This window comes from Littorina saxatilis, linkage group LG3, assembly GCF_037325665.1.
Source record: "Littorina saxatilis isolate snail1 linkage group LG3, US_GU_Lsax_2.0, whole genome shotgun sequence".
Taxonomy (NCBI): domain Eukaryota; kingdom Metazoa; phylum Mollusca; class Gastropoda; order Littorinimorpha; family Littorinidae; genus Littorina; species Littorina saxatilis.
Window position 1 is genome coordinate 48,554,533 of NC_090247.1, and position 17,121 is coordinate 48,571,653.

The 17,121-nt window shown below is 41.5% G+C and overlaps 1 protein-coding gene across 1 annotated transcript in view; it reads right to left on the reverse strand.

The window, feature by feature from the left end:
- Positions 1 to 252: 252 nt before the first annotated feature.
- LOC138962519 (beta-parvin-like) overlaps positions 253 to 17,121 on the reverse strand; it is a 43,158-nt gene continuing 26,289 nt past the window's right edge. The window contains exons 12-13 of the mRNA XM_070334358.1: positions 9,479 to 9,551; positions 253 to 4,047 (exon numbers count right to left, since the gene is read on the reverse strand). Of these exons, the coding sequence (XP_070190459.1) occupies positions 3,947 to 4,047; positions 9,479 to 9,551 (174 nt within the window). The 3' untranslated portion in view covers positions 253 to 3,946. The remainder of the gene's footprint in view (positions 4,048 to 9,478; positions 9,552 to 17,121) is intronic.

Sequence of the window (17,121 nt, forward strand, 5' to 3'; positions counted from 1 at the left end):
CCTCAACTTTTGTAAAAAGACGATATATGACAGCATCAAAGATATTTATCTACAAAAAGAAAAATACATGCGGGGCTAGCTATTATCAGAAAGAACTCGCATGCAAAGTTTCGTAAACATCTGGTAGTTTTCTAGGAACTGCTGTGCACGGGCAGCACACACACACAAAATGTAAAAATGGAACCCAGTATGCCAACCACACACACACACACACACACACACACACACACACGCCAAAGAAAATAAATGAAATGCTTGATTGTAAAATTTTTTTCTACTACACTGAAGCATGTCCATACTTTTTACAGTAATAGCAGCAATATATAATTACACAAAATGTATAATACAAAACAGCAGTAGATTAATAAATAGCACCATCTGAAATTTATATGAACATTTACAAACAGTTCAGCTTTCAAAATATTTAACATACTGATAAAAAATGTGTCATGATCTGCAGACAACAAAAACTGAAGGCATGCAAAAACAATTATGGAAACAAACTTGTTTTTAAAACATATGAAACCAGAAACAAAAAGTCGCGTAAGGCGAAAATACAATATTTAGTCAAGTAGCTGTCGAACTCACAGAATGAAACTGAACGCAATGCCATTTTTCAGCAAGACCGTATACTCGTAGCATCGTCAGTCCACCGCTCATGGCAAAGGCAGTGAAATTGACAAGAAGAGCGGGGTAGTACAAGTAGTTGCGCTAAGAAGGATAGCACGCGTTTCTGTACCTCTCTTTGTTTTAACTTTCTGAGCGTGTTTTTAATCCAAACATATCATATCTATATGTTTTTGGAATCAGGAACCGACAAGGAATAAGATAAAAGTGTTTTTAAATTGATTTCGACAATTTAATTTTGATCATAATTTTTATATATTTAATTTTCAGAGCTTGTTTTTAATCCGAATATAACATATTTATATGTTTTTGGAATCAGCAAATGATGGAGAATAAGATAAACGTAAATTTGGATCGTTTTATAAATTTTTATTTTTTTTTACAATTTTCAGATTTTTAATGACCAAAGTCATTAATTAATTTTTAAGCCACCAAGCTGAAATGCAATACCGAAGTCCGGGCTTCGTCGAAGATTACTTGACCAAAATTTCAACCAATTTGGTTGAAAAATGAGGGCGTGACAGTGCCGCCTCAACTTTCACGAAAAGCCGGATATGACGTCATCAAAGACATTTATCAAAAAAATGAAAAAAACGTTCGGGGATTTCATACCCAGGAACTCTCATGTCAAATTTCATAAAGATCGGTCCAGTAGTTTAGTCTGAATCGCTCTACACACACACACACACACACTCGCACATACACCACGACCCTCGTTTCGATTCCCCCTCGATGTTAAAATATTTAGTCAAAACTTGACTAAATATAAAAAGTCTAAAGATCTGTTGGAATACCAGAACCCAATGACATGAATGATCTTATTTAGAGAAGTAACAATAAGAAACACAAATTACAAAGTTGCTGTGTGTTTGTGTGCGTGCATGGATGTGAGTGTGTTTAAAACCAGAAAATACATTAATATTTAGAACTTGTTCTTCAACCATGAAATGACAAAGGAGTAGATATAAAACACACATGCAATATTTCACTAATATCACACCATTATTTTGAAACAACTGGAACATACCTTTTGCTCTCATTCCACTAGCACACTCCACACAAAAGCTGCTCTACATTTATTCTACTTCCTAATATCATAAATGCATCAACGGTTTCATAAGAATACACAAATATTTATGAATTCACTGACATTTTATTTCATACACTGGCAGTGGCAAAATACAATGTAGCACAAAAAAACTTGCGTATATGTATGACCTAGCAGTTAAGGCTGGTTTGCACATTAAAGAATACAGCATTTAATTATGACCATCCTGAAAGGATTTAGGGGATGCAGTATCTTAATGTGTTTGGTACAAGGGGCGGATATTTAAGGGTAAATACAAACAACAGTCAAGAGAAAGCTAAGTTTTCAGTAGCTTCTTTTAACAAGACACCCGTTGACCCTGCAGTAAAATGTCTCCTTCTCTGGAAACTTGATACCATTAAAAAAAAAAATTAAAAAAATGTTGGTACATAATGCCCATATGCAGGTAGGCTACAGGGTTGAGATTACCTAGAACTAAACCTGGCCACAAAAGAATGAGATGAAGGCAGATAACTTGCAGCTTGCAAAGATGCACAAGTCATGGGGATACAAACACGTGCAATGCAGAGATCAATTCACTTGGTGATGTAAGAGAAAGCTGCATCAGTGGCAGATGAAGCTGATAATGCTGTTTTGCACATCATGTATCACTGTTAAAAAAAGTTATGCCAGACATGCTCAGCAAGCTATAGAAGCTGGGGTCTGTGTCCATGGCACTGCTGAAATTAATGTAATTGTACCCCAACTGTGTACATGGTGGAGATGTACTTGTAATATTCAATTGTCAAACTGTACATTTGTGTAAGTTTAAGTGCATTTTGTCTTACTCCTAGAAACATCGTAAAGAATTACCTTTAGTGATGGCGTTGCATTACTTACTGAAAATGTAGTTTGCATTAATGGTACTGCCCTACGTTGTGAAATTTATTAACAAATGACTGTTTTCCGTTAAGAAGTACTTGAATTGATGATACTGTTTATCTAGAAAAATGTACCTGCACTTCCGGCACCATTCTGAATGGCGGATGGACGTGCACTAAAGGTCTTACTCAGTTACTGCAGCTTGTAGGAATATTGTCATGCTTGTGGTATTGCTGCACTTCTGGAGGTGCTTATGAGCTATCCCTGCTGTTATTGATGATGATGCATGTCAGCTGATGGGTCTTCTCTACCTGACAAAAGATGTACCAATGGCACAGCACTACATCTTGATGGTTAATTTGAACTGAATATTTGGCTGTACTTTGAGACATGTACAGTGTACTTGAGTTACTGACATTTTGTTATGGCAATGCAATATGAGAAGATGCGGCAACTCTGAGTGATGCCTTAGTTACTACTATTTTTGTTTAATGACACTGAATAAATGAAATGTGAGAAGATGCAGCAACGTTACCATTAAACTTAGCAAAGACTTATTATGCATGCAGGATCCTTCTGTCATTCTAAAGAAGGCTGAGTGACAGTAGCTTACTTGACAATGTATCAATGTCTTTAGATACCTACACTGCACTGCACAAGTCGAGCTGACTTCTGCATGACATGCTGTGCATTTTTTCAAGCAGTAGTGCACTGCTCAGTTTTGTGCTTGATAACCATATCAAACAATGCCTCACTGGTAACATGTACAGAAGCTTTAAGGCTACCTCTGATGTGATGGCTAAACTGGTCAAGGTTCTTGTGAGCAGTTCAAGTTCTAAACTTTGTTTGTGAATTCTTTGAACAAAGTCTTTCTAAAAATGGGGGGCACTTTAAGCATCTTGGAAATAGCAGCACACAACACAGGGAAAAACTATGTATTCGAGAAATGATTTCATCCAAATGGGACAGCTTGAAAAGCCACACCAGGTTCTTGAGAATGATAAAGACAGATTTTGCACAGAGCGAACAGGAACAGCAAGTAAAGCACAATTCATGTTGAGTATATATTATGCTGGAGGAGAGAAGGTGCCTTGTGGACCGCACATTAACACTTCTGATGGAGTTCTTAAAGTTGATGAAGATGTTGAAGAATATTTGCAGTGTGAACTTGACGTTGATAATGCCATTGTACTTGATGCATACAGTGCCCTGAGCCAACAGGCTACAACAGGAGAAGTAAGGCTGAGGATTAAGACTTCTGGTGAATGACATCAACTTGACCAAGATGTTGTACAATGTACACTGGCAGTGTGGACTTGACGTTGACGAAGCCATTGTGCTTGACACAGATGGTGCACAGACACAGCAGGAGTGTGAGGCTGAGGAAGAAAGCGTTGTGCTAGAAGCCGTCTACTGAACTGCGCTGGAGGTGCTGCTGGTGGTCGCCTTGTACTTGGTGAAGATGTTGTACAGGACTCTCAGTGTAGACTTGAGATCCAGGTTCACCACATCTGAAACACAGGAAGAGGTAGGCATGAGTACTGTGCAATGCTGCATCTCACATGATGCCACACACGACAAACAAAAACACACCCAACAACAACAAAACACTACAAGTACAATGAAACACTACAACAAAACACTACAATGAAACCACTTTTTTTTTTAACTTGAGACCCCTCTTTTAAGACCCTACTCTATCAGATTTTCTGTTTGTAGTATTTGTGCATTTACCTGTATTTGAAGAGTTTGGAGGGGGGGGGGAGTCCCATTGTTATGAACAATAATGTATACTAACAGATTCAGGAGCACACTCTGCATTTTGAAACAATAATACATGAAAAGACTATGATAACTGAAAGATTCATTTGGAGATTTTACTGGCCATGGGAAATGATTTCTCTTCTTGTATCACAATTCGACCTACAAGGAAAAACCCCACAACAACAGAGCCTTAGGGCAGCATAGATTTACCAAATCAGCAATGCTCCCCCCCCCCCCCCCTCACACACACACACGTGCACCCCCCAAAAATCCCTTTAGCCGAATCAATGACTTCATGTAAATACCATTTAAACCTTTGTCTAGTGAATGAAAACTAAAAGATTACTTTGCTGCGTCTGTGTGTGTGTCAGAGAGAGAGAGAGAGAGAGAGAGAGAGAGAGAGAGAGAGAGAGAGAGAGAGAGATCAAGGGAATTCTATGAGAATGGATTCTAGGGACAGATAGCCATTCTCAGAGTACATGGGAGTTGGAATCATTAGTAAGGACTGTGGGTATGCTTCGAAATAAATGTTAAAGCTTATGTCAACTTCATTATGTTGTGTCTTGCTAAGTCCAGTCAACCGTAAACCTCAACGTTTTCCCCACGAGAGAATGCTGATAAAGGTACTGTGGGACACATTTCTGAAAAGTTGAATACGTCCTGTGCACATGCGCTCTGGGAGACTGCTGCCAAATGTACTACGGATCAAACTTCTGAAAACTTCATTCTTGTCCGTGTAAGTCTCGTCAACTTTGGACATCAACTTTTTCCTGCGAGAGAATGCTAACACGGGTTGGCTATCCGCGCACGGTTACTACAAGTTAGACAACGAAGGGCGCTGGTTGCCCATAGCAACCGCCATTCCCAGAAGCACTATTCGCACGAGGAATGTCGGGGAGGAAGTGCGGCCATCAAACTGTCAACGTCAGACAATGCCCAAGACCACATAACACCAGCCACACAAAGAAGCGATGTGACGAATTCCAGACCTAACAATATTTTCCTGGTTGCGAAATCCTTCCCTCTGCCTTGACGACGGTGGAACACCCCATCCCTCAAACTTCCGCGTGTCCAACCTAGTAAACTGTTACATATCCTTTTTGCATAATTCTTAAGTTTGGCAAACCAATATCCATAGCAACAGGAGACAGCGTTTGTTTGAGTGTCTGATCATTCGTTCGTCACAGATCTGTCCGAGTTTTAAAATGGGTTGAGAGAGTCCTTGGCCATCCATTTAGACATGTATATTATACTCAAATTGATTGAACAGACTGGCCTCTTCCTGTGCCGATTGGCTATTTGTTATTGTTGTTTGTTTAATTAATGTAATATATTGACATAGGCGTCAGCTAGATTATAAATTCGGCAAAAAGAGTTTTTTTTTAAACTGATGTGTATAGATTGTGGGTAGGTGTCCAATCAGAAGGATGCTCTTATCCAATATAAAAGCCAGGATGGATTTATGGTGATTTGCAAGATGAGCTGCACGAGAAGGTGAGTTTCTCTAACAGACATGGTGACGAACAATAGAAAAACTGATGACAGACTCTCTTCGGTGTCCGAACACCCCCCGTGTACACTACATTGGGGTGTGCACGTTAAAGATCCCACGATTGACAAAAGGGTCTTTCCTGGCAAAATTGCTTAGGCACAGTTAATAATTGTCTACCTATACCCGTGTGACTTGGAATAATAGGCCGTGAAAGGTAAATATGCGCCGAAATGGCTGCAATCTACTGGCTGTATAAAATTTCATCTCACACGGCATCATTGCAGAGCGCCTAGAACTGTACCCACGGAATATGCGCGATATAAGCGTCCTATTGATTGATTGATTGATTGATGACACCAGATCAATTATACATGGGTTTGATGACCGAAATGTTGTGTGTGTTCTGACCAACACCGTAGTTGTTTTTTTAATTTTAAAGCGAAGTCAGTTAAAATAGGTAATACTCTGTGTGTGTGTGTGTGTGTGTGTGTGTGTGTGTGTGTCCCTCTGTGGGTCTGTCTGTCTCTATCTCTCTCTCTCTCTCTCTCTCTCTCTCTCTCTCTCTCTCTCACACACACACACACACTAACACACACACACACATTTAACTAAAACAGGAACAAACCCGCATACGTTTGGAAGTTAAACAAAACTTGAACAAAAACTAAAAAATATTGCTCAAGTTAGATTGAAAAGCAACAAATAACAACAGGCCGTGAACTTGAACTGCGGTCGAAACTGAATTTAACTAAACATAGACCAAAAAGCTCTTGTGAGAGAACACTTGATGAAAACTGAACTCAGTAACTGATACATGGACGGTGAAAAACAAGTGAGGGAAGAGGAGGAAGCAGTGTTGCCACCAGCAAAGGGTCCGCAAAACTAAGAGAGAGCGAAAAATAGGAGGAGAGAGGCTGGAAGAAAGGAGAGGGGGGGGGGGGGGGGTGGTGGGGGGTTACAGACTGAACTGGGAAGGTGCAAACGTGGAAAATGAAAGACAGAGGAGAAAGAGAACGAGGAGGGAGACCCCAGCAAGATGCCTATGTACACATCAAAGGATGGAAGAATTTCTACGAAGAATTTTAGTTATGGCGTTTCCCTGGTGAGGAATGGGGGGAGGCCATTTTTGCTAGGGTCGCTGGGATTGGGAGAGATTCCTGACAAGTCAGCCCCGAGCAAGGGGAGTTTACCGTGGCTGCTGCCGCTAGGGGCCGCCACCTAACTCAAACACACATGGGACAGAGCTCTGTTTAGAGGAACAGGTTACTTTCTTTCTCCTTTTTACCGCCCCCTCACCCCCCCTCACCTTACCTCCATCATATCCTAACTCACTCTCTTTCGTGTCATGGTGGCATGATGTACAGCCCATTTTTGAAAACTAAACCCTTTGAAATCTACCCGCTTTGCAAGTTCAATTACAATGTGACAAGTTTTTCTGTACAGTGGAACGGTTAATTGTCTCTTCTTTTCAACAACCTTTCCCCTTCATCTACCAGCTAACTGACTCTCCTGGTTATGTTATGTCATGTAATGTTGGCATCGTGACTATCGATTTTTATTTTTGAAAACTAAACCTTTTCCCTTCAACCTTCCTTTGAATGTTCAACTGTCTCTCACATTTATTATTTCTTCTGTTTAGAGAAAAATTGTTTTCCCGGCTTCAGTTTACCCCCCCCCCCCCCTCCTCACACACACACACAAACACATACACAGGGTGGCACACGCAAAGGTCCAACTGACTGACAGTAGTACACACGTACACGATCATCATAGTGTCTGTGGGTGAAAGTGACCATCACTGTGCGACCATCACGTGTCAATGTTTGCCTGTCCACTCCAGCAGACGCTACACACTCCACAGTGTTAAAAGGGCCAAGACAGGGTCAGCAGTTCAAAACGAAAAGTCGGGGAGGGGGGACGATTTCGAAGGGCCGGGAGGAGGATGAGGAGGTCTATATCCACCGAGAGAAAGATTTGCAATAATGTCCGCTGCTTTTCAAGTCATGTTCAGCTAATTAGACTAACATAAACTAGGTTCATCTCTAGTTCAGAAACTAAGTAGGCTCTAACCAAGTATGCTCAGTCTGACTTACTCAAGTAGAAATATAATAGAAATCAAAGTTTGTGATCTGAAGACTTTGAATCGTGAACGCACGACTGTTCACAGATGATGCTTTCCACGTATGCAAGTTCGGAAGCGTTCTTGTCCCAAAAACCCAGTTCTACAAAGTTCACAGTTTCGTGTTGTGTGAGGTAGCAAGTCCTAGAGAAAAACCGAATGATCATGATGTAACTTTTGGTTCTTCTTCTTCTTCTTCTGCGTTCGTGGGCTGAAACTCCCACGTACACTCGTGTTTTTTGCACGAGTGGAATTTTACGTGTATGACCGTTTTTTACCCCGCCATTTAGGCAGCCATACGCCGTTTTCAGAGGAAGCATGCTGGGTATTTTCGTGTTTCTATAACCCACCGAACTCTGACATGGATTACAGGATCTTTTTTCGTGCGCACTTGGTCTTGTGCTTGCGTGTACACACGGGGGTGTTCGGACACCGAGGAGAGTCTGCACACAAAGTTGACTCTGAGAAATAAATCTCTCGCCGAACGTGGGGACGAACTCACGCTGACAGCGGCCAACTGGATACAAATCCAGCGCGCTACCGACTGAGCTACATCCCCGCCCTAACTAACTTTTGGTTCGATCTGTAACAGTCAACTTGCGGACACAAAGGAGGAAGGCGAGTGTTGTATCCATAGCAACCACATGCACTACTTCCAGCATTTCCGTCACGCACAGGAAGCGGAAAATTGTCTCGACAAAACTATGCTAAACATGGACCCACATATCGCCAGCAATCAACGCAAACGATGGCCTGATTACATGCTTCGGAGGTTGACAAAAGACTGTCTTTCAAAAAAACGGAAGTACCCAAGCTCACACTTGGTAAACCTGGTATAATCGGTACGAAACGCATCCAATACGTAACGGTATTTATATAACCATGAAACATGAAAAGGAAACAAAAAAAGTTTCGTGTGTCGACTATGATTGTCTTGGCACTACAAATTCCTAAAAGGTTTGATCAGTTACTGATACTCTCATTAACGTCACCACCACGGCATCGTCGACGACGTAGGCTACCCCAGCAAAGCCTCTTGGTATTCCGCATCACAGAGAACTCTAAAGATTTCACCTAAGCCACCAAAATATGTCTACTAATAACCCTGGATGCATGATTGTCGTCGTCATCAACGTCTGTATTTCGTAAAAGACCATGTACCAACGACGCCATCCAATATCTTCGACAAAACTTTGTGTGGTATACTTTTGGTAAGCTCGCGGAAGGCTTCCTCTTTTTCTGACTTTTTAAACCACAACCACCATCGACTTAAAAGTGAAAAAATACCACGTTTTGTGATAAGAACTGTATTAAAATGATCCCCTGACTTCACCAGTTCTTCACCCATTCAAACCCCCCCCCCCCCCCCACCACGCCATCATCATCATCGTCGTCGTTCTACACCTCCTCCTTATCTCAACCACCACCACCACCACCACCACCACCACCACAGTCCAGAAAACCAGTCCAAATGGGAAAGAGAGAGAGAGACAGAGAGAGAGGGAGGGAGAAAGAGCGAGAGTGAGAGGGTGAGCGACGTCTGGTGAACTGGTGAAGTGTTTCTCACCTTCAGGCCTGGCCTTGGGTTTCTGCAGCCCCGCGTCCTGCATCAGCTCGAAGGCGAACGTGACGTTGTGCACCTGCAACACACACAATGTTCAAAGAGCGATCAATATCAACGCACTTGGTAAATTTAAGGCTCTTTCGATGACAGGGCACCTCCTAGCAGAACGCACTTTCTGTTGTCCCTGGGTCAATACATTTGACATAAGTACAGTCGAACTTGCCTTAGCGACTACCTCTCATTAACGATCACATGCTAGGAAGGACACCCCCCCCCCCAAAAAAAAAATCCCCGACGGGACTGACTATTTTTCATTGTTCATTCAATAGCGACTATCTTTGTATTACATTCATAAGGGGACACACACACAAACACACACACACACACACACTCATTCACTCACTCACTCACACACTCCAAAAGAGAGATAGACCGACTGTTCGACAAATAGACATAGCGTTACATTGCTTGAGAGGAATATCGAGCTGAAACTCAAGGTAGATGTTAGTACAAGTGGCGCTGAAAAACACACGTCAAGCTAGCCGTCGGCACTTGTTTCGCAAACTTCTACTATAATTATGCTCAAAGCAGAGGAGCTCCAGTTGTTCAAAGTGAACCTTTCCAGAAAGTATTCTGGCACCACAGTGTATTCTCACAGCGTCCTCCGATCTCTTGATTCTCACGAGAATCTGACAACAGACCTCTCGCAAAGCGCCCAATAATTGGGGTGTGTTCATTCATTATTAATACAGTCTATTTCGTTTTTCCCTTTGTTCTCCTTATCATGATACGATTTTGCGGAAGTGACAACCTTGGACTGTATAAATCCACCACACCCGTGAAAAAAAACCAGAAGCACGGTACGTAGTTTGTGTCAGCGTGTTAGTGTGTGTGTGTGTGTGTGTGTGTGCTCTCTCTCTCTCTCTCTCTCCCCTACTCTCTCTCTCTCTCTCCCCCCTACTCTCTCTCTCTCTCTCTCTCTCTCTCTCTCTCTCTCTCTCTCTCCGTCAAAGTAACGCCCAAGTACTGTTCACACACGCCATGTCAATGTCGCTATCTCACCGAATACATTGAACTGTGTAGTTTTTAACGAAATCAATGCTCTCCGTCGGTTCGTCCCCCTCCCCCTCTTTCTCTGTCTCTGTCAAATAATAAAATACAACAAACTCACTCAAAAGCAACCTCCAAACCGCATGATTCATAACCCTTTTTACACCCCCGGTATAGGGGTGTGTATAGGATTCGGTCGATGTGTTTGTTTGTTTGTGTGTTTGTGTTCGCATATAGATCTCAAGAATGAACGGACCGATCGTCACCAAACTTGGTGAACAGGTTCTATACATTCCTGAGACGGTCCTTACAAAAATTGGGACCAGTCAAACACACGGTTAGGGAGTTATTGGTGGATTAAGATTCTACAAGGACTTATAGAGGGACATATTAATGGTCAAAGGGAAATAACCTTCTCAGTTGGTGGCAGTGAGAATGGTAAGGACGGGAGTGTTTTTCCTACCTCGGAGGAATTTCTTGTTTTAGTTGAGTTTAGTTGTTTTTTTGCTCTTTTATTTGACCCACTCTCCCGCACTCTTTCCCCCCAAACACGTGCGGGCAATTAGAGCATAGTTTGAGCCCAATCAGCCTATACTATCACCTCATTTTCCCCCACAGCCACCCTCCTTTGTCTCGCGGCTCTGTCACTATCTGCCCACACGGCCTGGGCGGGGCGGCGCTGGGAGGTGTCTTCAAAAATATCCAGCCCTCTCGCTATGTAAATTGGTTTTACTTTATTTTTATTTTTGTAAAGGCACTGTCCTTCCCGTGTTAACGATTCTGCTCCCTCTGACCAGGCTTTTAACGTGGCATAACGCCATCCCTCCACTTGGAGACATGGCAACAATCAACAACCTGACTGCTTTCTGTGCCGAGTGGCAATTTATTTCTAAATTAATGTCTTAGACAGCCACGAGTGCCTAGGGGTAACTTGACATTTCGGTGCGGCGAAGAGAAAAACCTTAGTAAAGTGCCCATCCGTTTTTGACGGCCTTGCCTTGCGGTGTAGTTCTGAATTCATGGACATTACACCAATGATGAATATCTTTATCTTTTTACTTCCATATTTATGAATTATGAATTCTGTATTTACCGTCCTCCCGTTAGTTGGAATGTGGCGGCATATCGGGAGGGTAATCAAAAGCGGCCCCTCCAGTGTTTATCCCATGTAGAAACCTCCCTGATTCAGACACTCAGTACACTGTACGCGAAATATGCGGAAGTGCTGAAAAGACCAGTGGCTACGGATCAGTAATCGGGGCTCAGCGTATTGGTGGATTATGGCGCCTGTACCCGAAATCTGTGAAGGCTCGACATGATCTCTTATTAGGAGGCATCAAGTTGAGAAATCAGACTATCAGCCCTTTCGACAAAAATCCCTACATTGTAAGAACTCCGGAAGGCGTCACAGAAAGCAGAACAACCAAGCTGATCATCGGCAATTTGCCACTCAGTTACAGCAATGAGGAAATAGAAAGAAAATTGTCCCAGTTAGGCTGCGAGTCCCACTCCAAGCTTATGATGGAAAGAGACAGAGATGAGAATGGCGGCCTGACCAGATGGCTCACGGGGAGACGGTTCATCTACATAGCCATCCCCTCACAGCCCCTTCCACAGAAAGTCTCCATCGGAAGTGCCTCTGTCACCCTATACCACCGAGAACAGAAAGACAAACCAGAAAACTCTGTCTGCAGCCGCTGCTTCGCCAAGGGCCATAGAGCAGCGATATGTACTAATGACGTCATCTGCAGAGACTGCAAGCAACCTGGACACAAGGTCGGGGACCCGGCATGCACACTCCTGGATAGCGACGTTGGGGAAGAAGGTCTCACTCAGAAAGTCACGACAGAGCAAGCGAACCCAGATAAGCCTGAACGCCAAAGCAACAACGTCCTGCCCTTCGTGGGCGGTCTAGCACACAGCAGCACTCCAGGATCAGCTCCTACCCACTACTCTCCAATCCCTCCCCCTCCCACTCCCATGCCCCCACCCAATTCCTCCCCCCTCCCGGTTTCCCCACTTACTCCAAGGAGACTTTCTGGAAGACGCGCTTCAGACTCCACACAGGCTAAGATCAACTTCCCTCGATCCCATTCACTGCCAAGAGAGAAGCGGCCTCACAGTTCTCCGTCCGGTGCTGATGATCCAGCCAAGTCAGCGCGCATCGAGGACCACGCCGACAGCTTGACGGTGAACACTCCAGGCACCCAGAACCTCCCATCATCAACATCCTCTGAGGCTGTGATCACTTGAGGGGCTAGGGGATGATAGGTTGGTCTTCTGGTAACGGATCGTTGGCACGCCCTATGGACTTCGATTTCTTCTTAAAGCGATTTAAGCAATGATAATTTCTTGCTAAAATGGGAACTATTAAAATAGCAAGTGTTAATATCCATGGATTAAGAAACAGCATCAAAAGAAGAACATTTTTCCGTGATTTAAGGAAAAAAGATTTTGATGTAATATGTATTCAGGAAACGTATATCTTAGAACACGATGCAGCAGCGTGGGAAAGAGAATGGGGAGGGGCACTGTATTATACAGGGGAAACTAGTCACAGTATGGGACAGATGATACTCATAAAGAAGGGCTTTGCAGGCGAAATTCAGTGTATTTACAAAAGCCAAAGGATTATTGGTATTCACGTTGTGTTTAATGATAACGATATGTATATTTGGAACGTATATGCACCAGCAGTACATAAGAACAAACAGCGCTTTTTTGAACAGCTAAGAAACCAGGTCAGTAAACCGGAAAATGTCTATAGTGTGGTGTGTGGGGATTTTAATTGTGTGATGGACAATGATTCAGATATTATTAGTGGTGAAAATCACAACGAAAAAGATATTGACACATTCCGTGATTGTATGGCTCAGAATGAGTTAATAGACGTGTGGCGATTATTTCACCATGGAGAAAAAGAATATACATGGTCAAGGAAAAATCCTTTTATCGCCCGCAGACTGGATTATATTTTTGCCACAGAATCAGTATTAAATAGGGTAACAGAATGTGAAATTCACTCGGTTGCACAATCTGACCACAGACTCGTTTCCCTCTCCTATAACATGTCTCAAATCAAGAGGGGACCCTCATATTGGAAATTTAATGACAGTTTGTTACACGATAAAACTTTTGTAGACTCAATGAATAAACTATTAACAGACTATGCTAATGAAAACACCGAAATAGATGATCAACTAAAATGGGAACTCTGCAAAATTAAAATAAGGGAATGGTGCATGGCATACTGTAAAACTAAGAACAAATTATCAAACAGAAGGAAAGCAGAGTTACAGTCTGAATTAGATGAGATAGAGAAGAATTTGGCTCTTAACCCGACAGACAAAGAATTAGTTGATCAACGGGAGAAGTATAAAACAGAAATGGAATTGTATGCGATTAGAGAAGCAAAAGGTGCCCATGCACGGGCACGTGTAAAATTTATTGAAGACGGGGAAAAAAACACTAAATATTTTCTCAACCTAGAAAAGGCTCGAGCAAATAGTAAAGTAATGGATAGACTAACTAATGAGGAGGGACAAGTATTGAAAAAAAGACAAGATATTGTAAAAGAGCAAACTCGTTTTTATTCAAATAGATACCAAAAAAGAATTAACTTTGATGAACAATATGTTGAAATGTTTTTACAAGACGTAGAAGTTCCACAATTGACCGAAGAACAGAAAAATAGCATTGAGGGCATTTTAACTGAAGATGAAATCACAAAGGCTTTAAAAATAATGAAAAATGGCTCAGCACCAGGCGGAGATGGTCTAACAACTGGTTTTATGAAATTTTTCTGGTGTCAGATAAAGACAATGGTTATATGTTCCTTGAACGCCGCTTTTGATAATGGTCAAATGTCTCCGACCCAAAAGAGAGCAGTTATAACATTAATACACAAAGGGAAGCAACTGTCAAGGGATGATCTGAATAACTGGCGACCAATATCTTTACTAAACTCAGATTATAAGTTACTGGCAAAGTGTCTAGCAGTACGCCTAAAAAGTGTGCTTGGAACAATAATTCATGAAAATCAGTTTGGTTTTATGAAAGGCAGAAATAGTAGCACAGCAGTTAGAATGATTGATGATATAATTACACATCTCAAACAAACGAACAAACCAGGGCTACTCCTAGCTCTAGACTACAAAGCTGCTTTCGACACAATATCAAAAGAATACATAATGTATGCCTTTAAACGCTTCAATTTTGGTAACACTTTTGTTAGATGGGTCACTACGCTCATGAACGAAACAGTAAGTTGTGTAAATTATATGGGGTGGTTGTCAGAGCCTATAGAAATGAACGCTGGAATTCGACAAGGCTGCTCATTCTCACCAATGGCCTTCGTGCTCGCCTTAGAGCTGCTGGCAGTCAAGATGAGGGCAGATCAGTCAGTTAAAGGGGTATTCTTGCCATCAGCCAATAGTACTAATCAAGAAAGACTATTGAAAATGATCTTGTACGCTGATGATATTACGCTTTTTCTGAAAGGCACTGATGATGTGCAAAATGCTCTGACATTAGTGTCATATTTCTCCAAGTTCTCAGGACTGGCTGTGAACAGACTGAAATCGGAGGCCATGTGGTTGGGTTCACAGAAGTACTCTGAGGAGCAGCCATGTGGCTTCAGATGGAAATCAAAAGTCAAAATTCTTGGTATATATTTTAGTAATAATTTAGAAGCCTCGGAAATCGAAGAAAACTGGACGGAAAAAATTAATCATATTCAGAGCACAATGATTAAGTGGTCTAAGAGAAACTGCAGTATAATGGGAAAGATTTGCCTTGTAAAATCACTTTTGATCCCTCAATTAACACATGCTTTGCAAGCTTTGATTATACCCGAAAAGATCATATGTAAACTGAACTCAATGTTTTTCAGATTCATTTGGAAAAAAAGATTTTCAAACACAAAAGCCTATGAAAAGGTAAAACGAAAAGTTATGTGCCAGGAAACAAGTAAAGGTGGCCTAAATATGATTGACTTGGGTGACTTTCAAAAATCCTTTGTACTTGGATGGTTTTCGAAATTACTGCAACCAAACGAAGAAGCTTGGAAAAGTATTCCACTCGGTATGTTCTCCAAACTCGGAAAAAATCTATGCTGCTTTCAAGCAAACGTCAAACCAGCCTTATTTAAAGGGTTGGGGTTGATTACAAACAAGTTCTGGAAAAGCGTTTTAGAATGTTGGCTTGACAACCATGAAAAGATATTACCATGCGTGAAAAAAATGACCCAGCTGGAGAATTTATGCCTATGGAATAACTCTCTAATTGCTTATCGTGGCAAGACAATGTTTCTACGTGATTGGGTTACATCTGATATATGCTATGTGAAGGATTTATACGAGAATAATATGTTTTTACCATTTCACAGGATTTGTGAAAGAGTTGGGCATAAACCAACAAGACTATTTGAATATGGGGCAATTCGCACAGCAATAGCATCCCTTTTTTTGAAGATGAATGATAATGGAATACAAGCTATGAAGGTAATGGATTATCAAAAAATAAGTACATTTAAACCCAGGCAGTTTCGTAAATTAATGGTAGACGCCTATCAAACTGACACTATTGCAGTCAGTTTCTGGAAAAGAAAGATGGGAATTGAAATAAACAAGGACATTTGGCAGATAGCAAGCAACGCATCAAAAGAAGTAAGATTGAGACTGCTACACTGGAAAATAACTCATAACATTTATCCAACGAACATTATATTGTATAAAATGGGCATTGCTGAGAGTATTAGTTGTACACATTGTACAGAAGAGACAGATTATATCGAACATTTCTTTTATTATTGTATAAAAATAAGCAAAGTGTGGAATCTTGTTGAAGAAGCCTTCTTCACCGCTTGTTCAAAGAGAATTCATGTTGATGTGCGGGATGCCCTATTTGGCCTAGTTAAAAGGAATTCTATTTCATCCGCTGAAGCAAACTATGTCAATTTGCTGATCTTGATTGCAAAAATGTGCATAGGTATTTATAGATACGGTACCCCTTTAGAGATCGGATGTATTTTTGAAAAAGAGTTAAGTTTAAGAAAAATAATTGACTTGTGACTCGCATATATGTTGCTATCTGTGAAATTGAAATAAAGAAACGTTAGGTAACAAAAGGAGAAATGATGACGGAAGAAAATATAGGACAAAATGTAAAAAAAAATAAAAATAAAAAAATAAAAAAAATAGGTGGAGAGAGAGAAGATAGAACGAGAGGAGACAGTGAGAGAGAGAGAAAGAGAGAGAGAGAGAGAGAGAGAGAGAGAGAGAGAGAGAGAGAGAGAGAGAGAGAGAGAGGAGAGAGAGAGAGAGAGAGAGATTGGCTGACTATGGGAGAGAGAGACCGACAGAGTATGGGGGAGAGAGAGAGAGAGAGAGAGAGAGAGATAGAGAGAGAGAGAGAGAGAGAGAGAGAGAGAGAGACGAAGCAAAAAAGAAGAACAAAGAAGAAGACAGAAAATTCCTAAGAACAAAATTCAGAAAAAAAACAGACAAGTCGAAGAGAAAGAAAGTGGATGCAGAGAAAGACAGACTAGGGAGTGAGTGAGAGAGAGAGAGAGAGAGAGAGAGAGAGAGAGAGAGAGA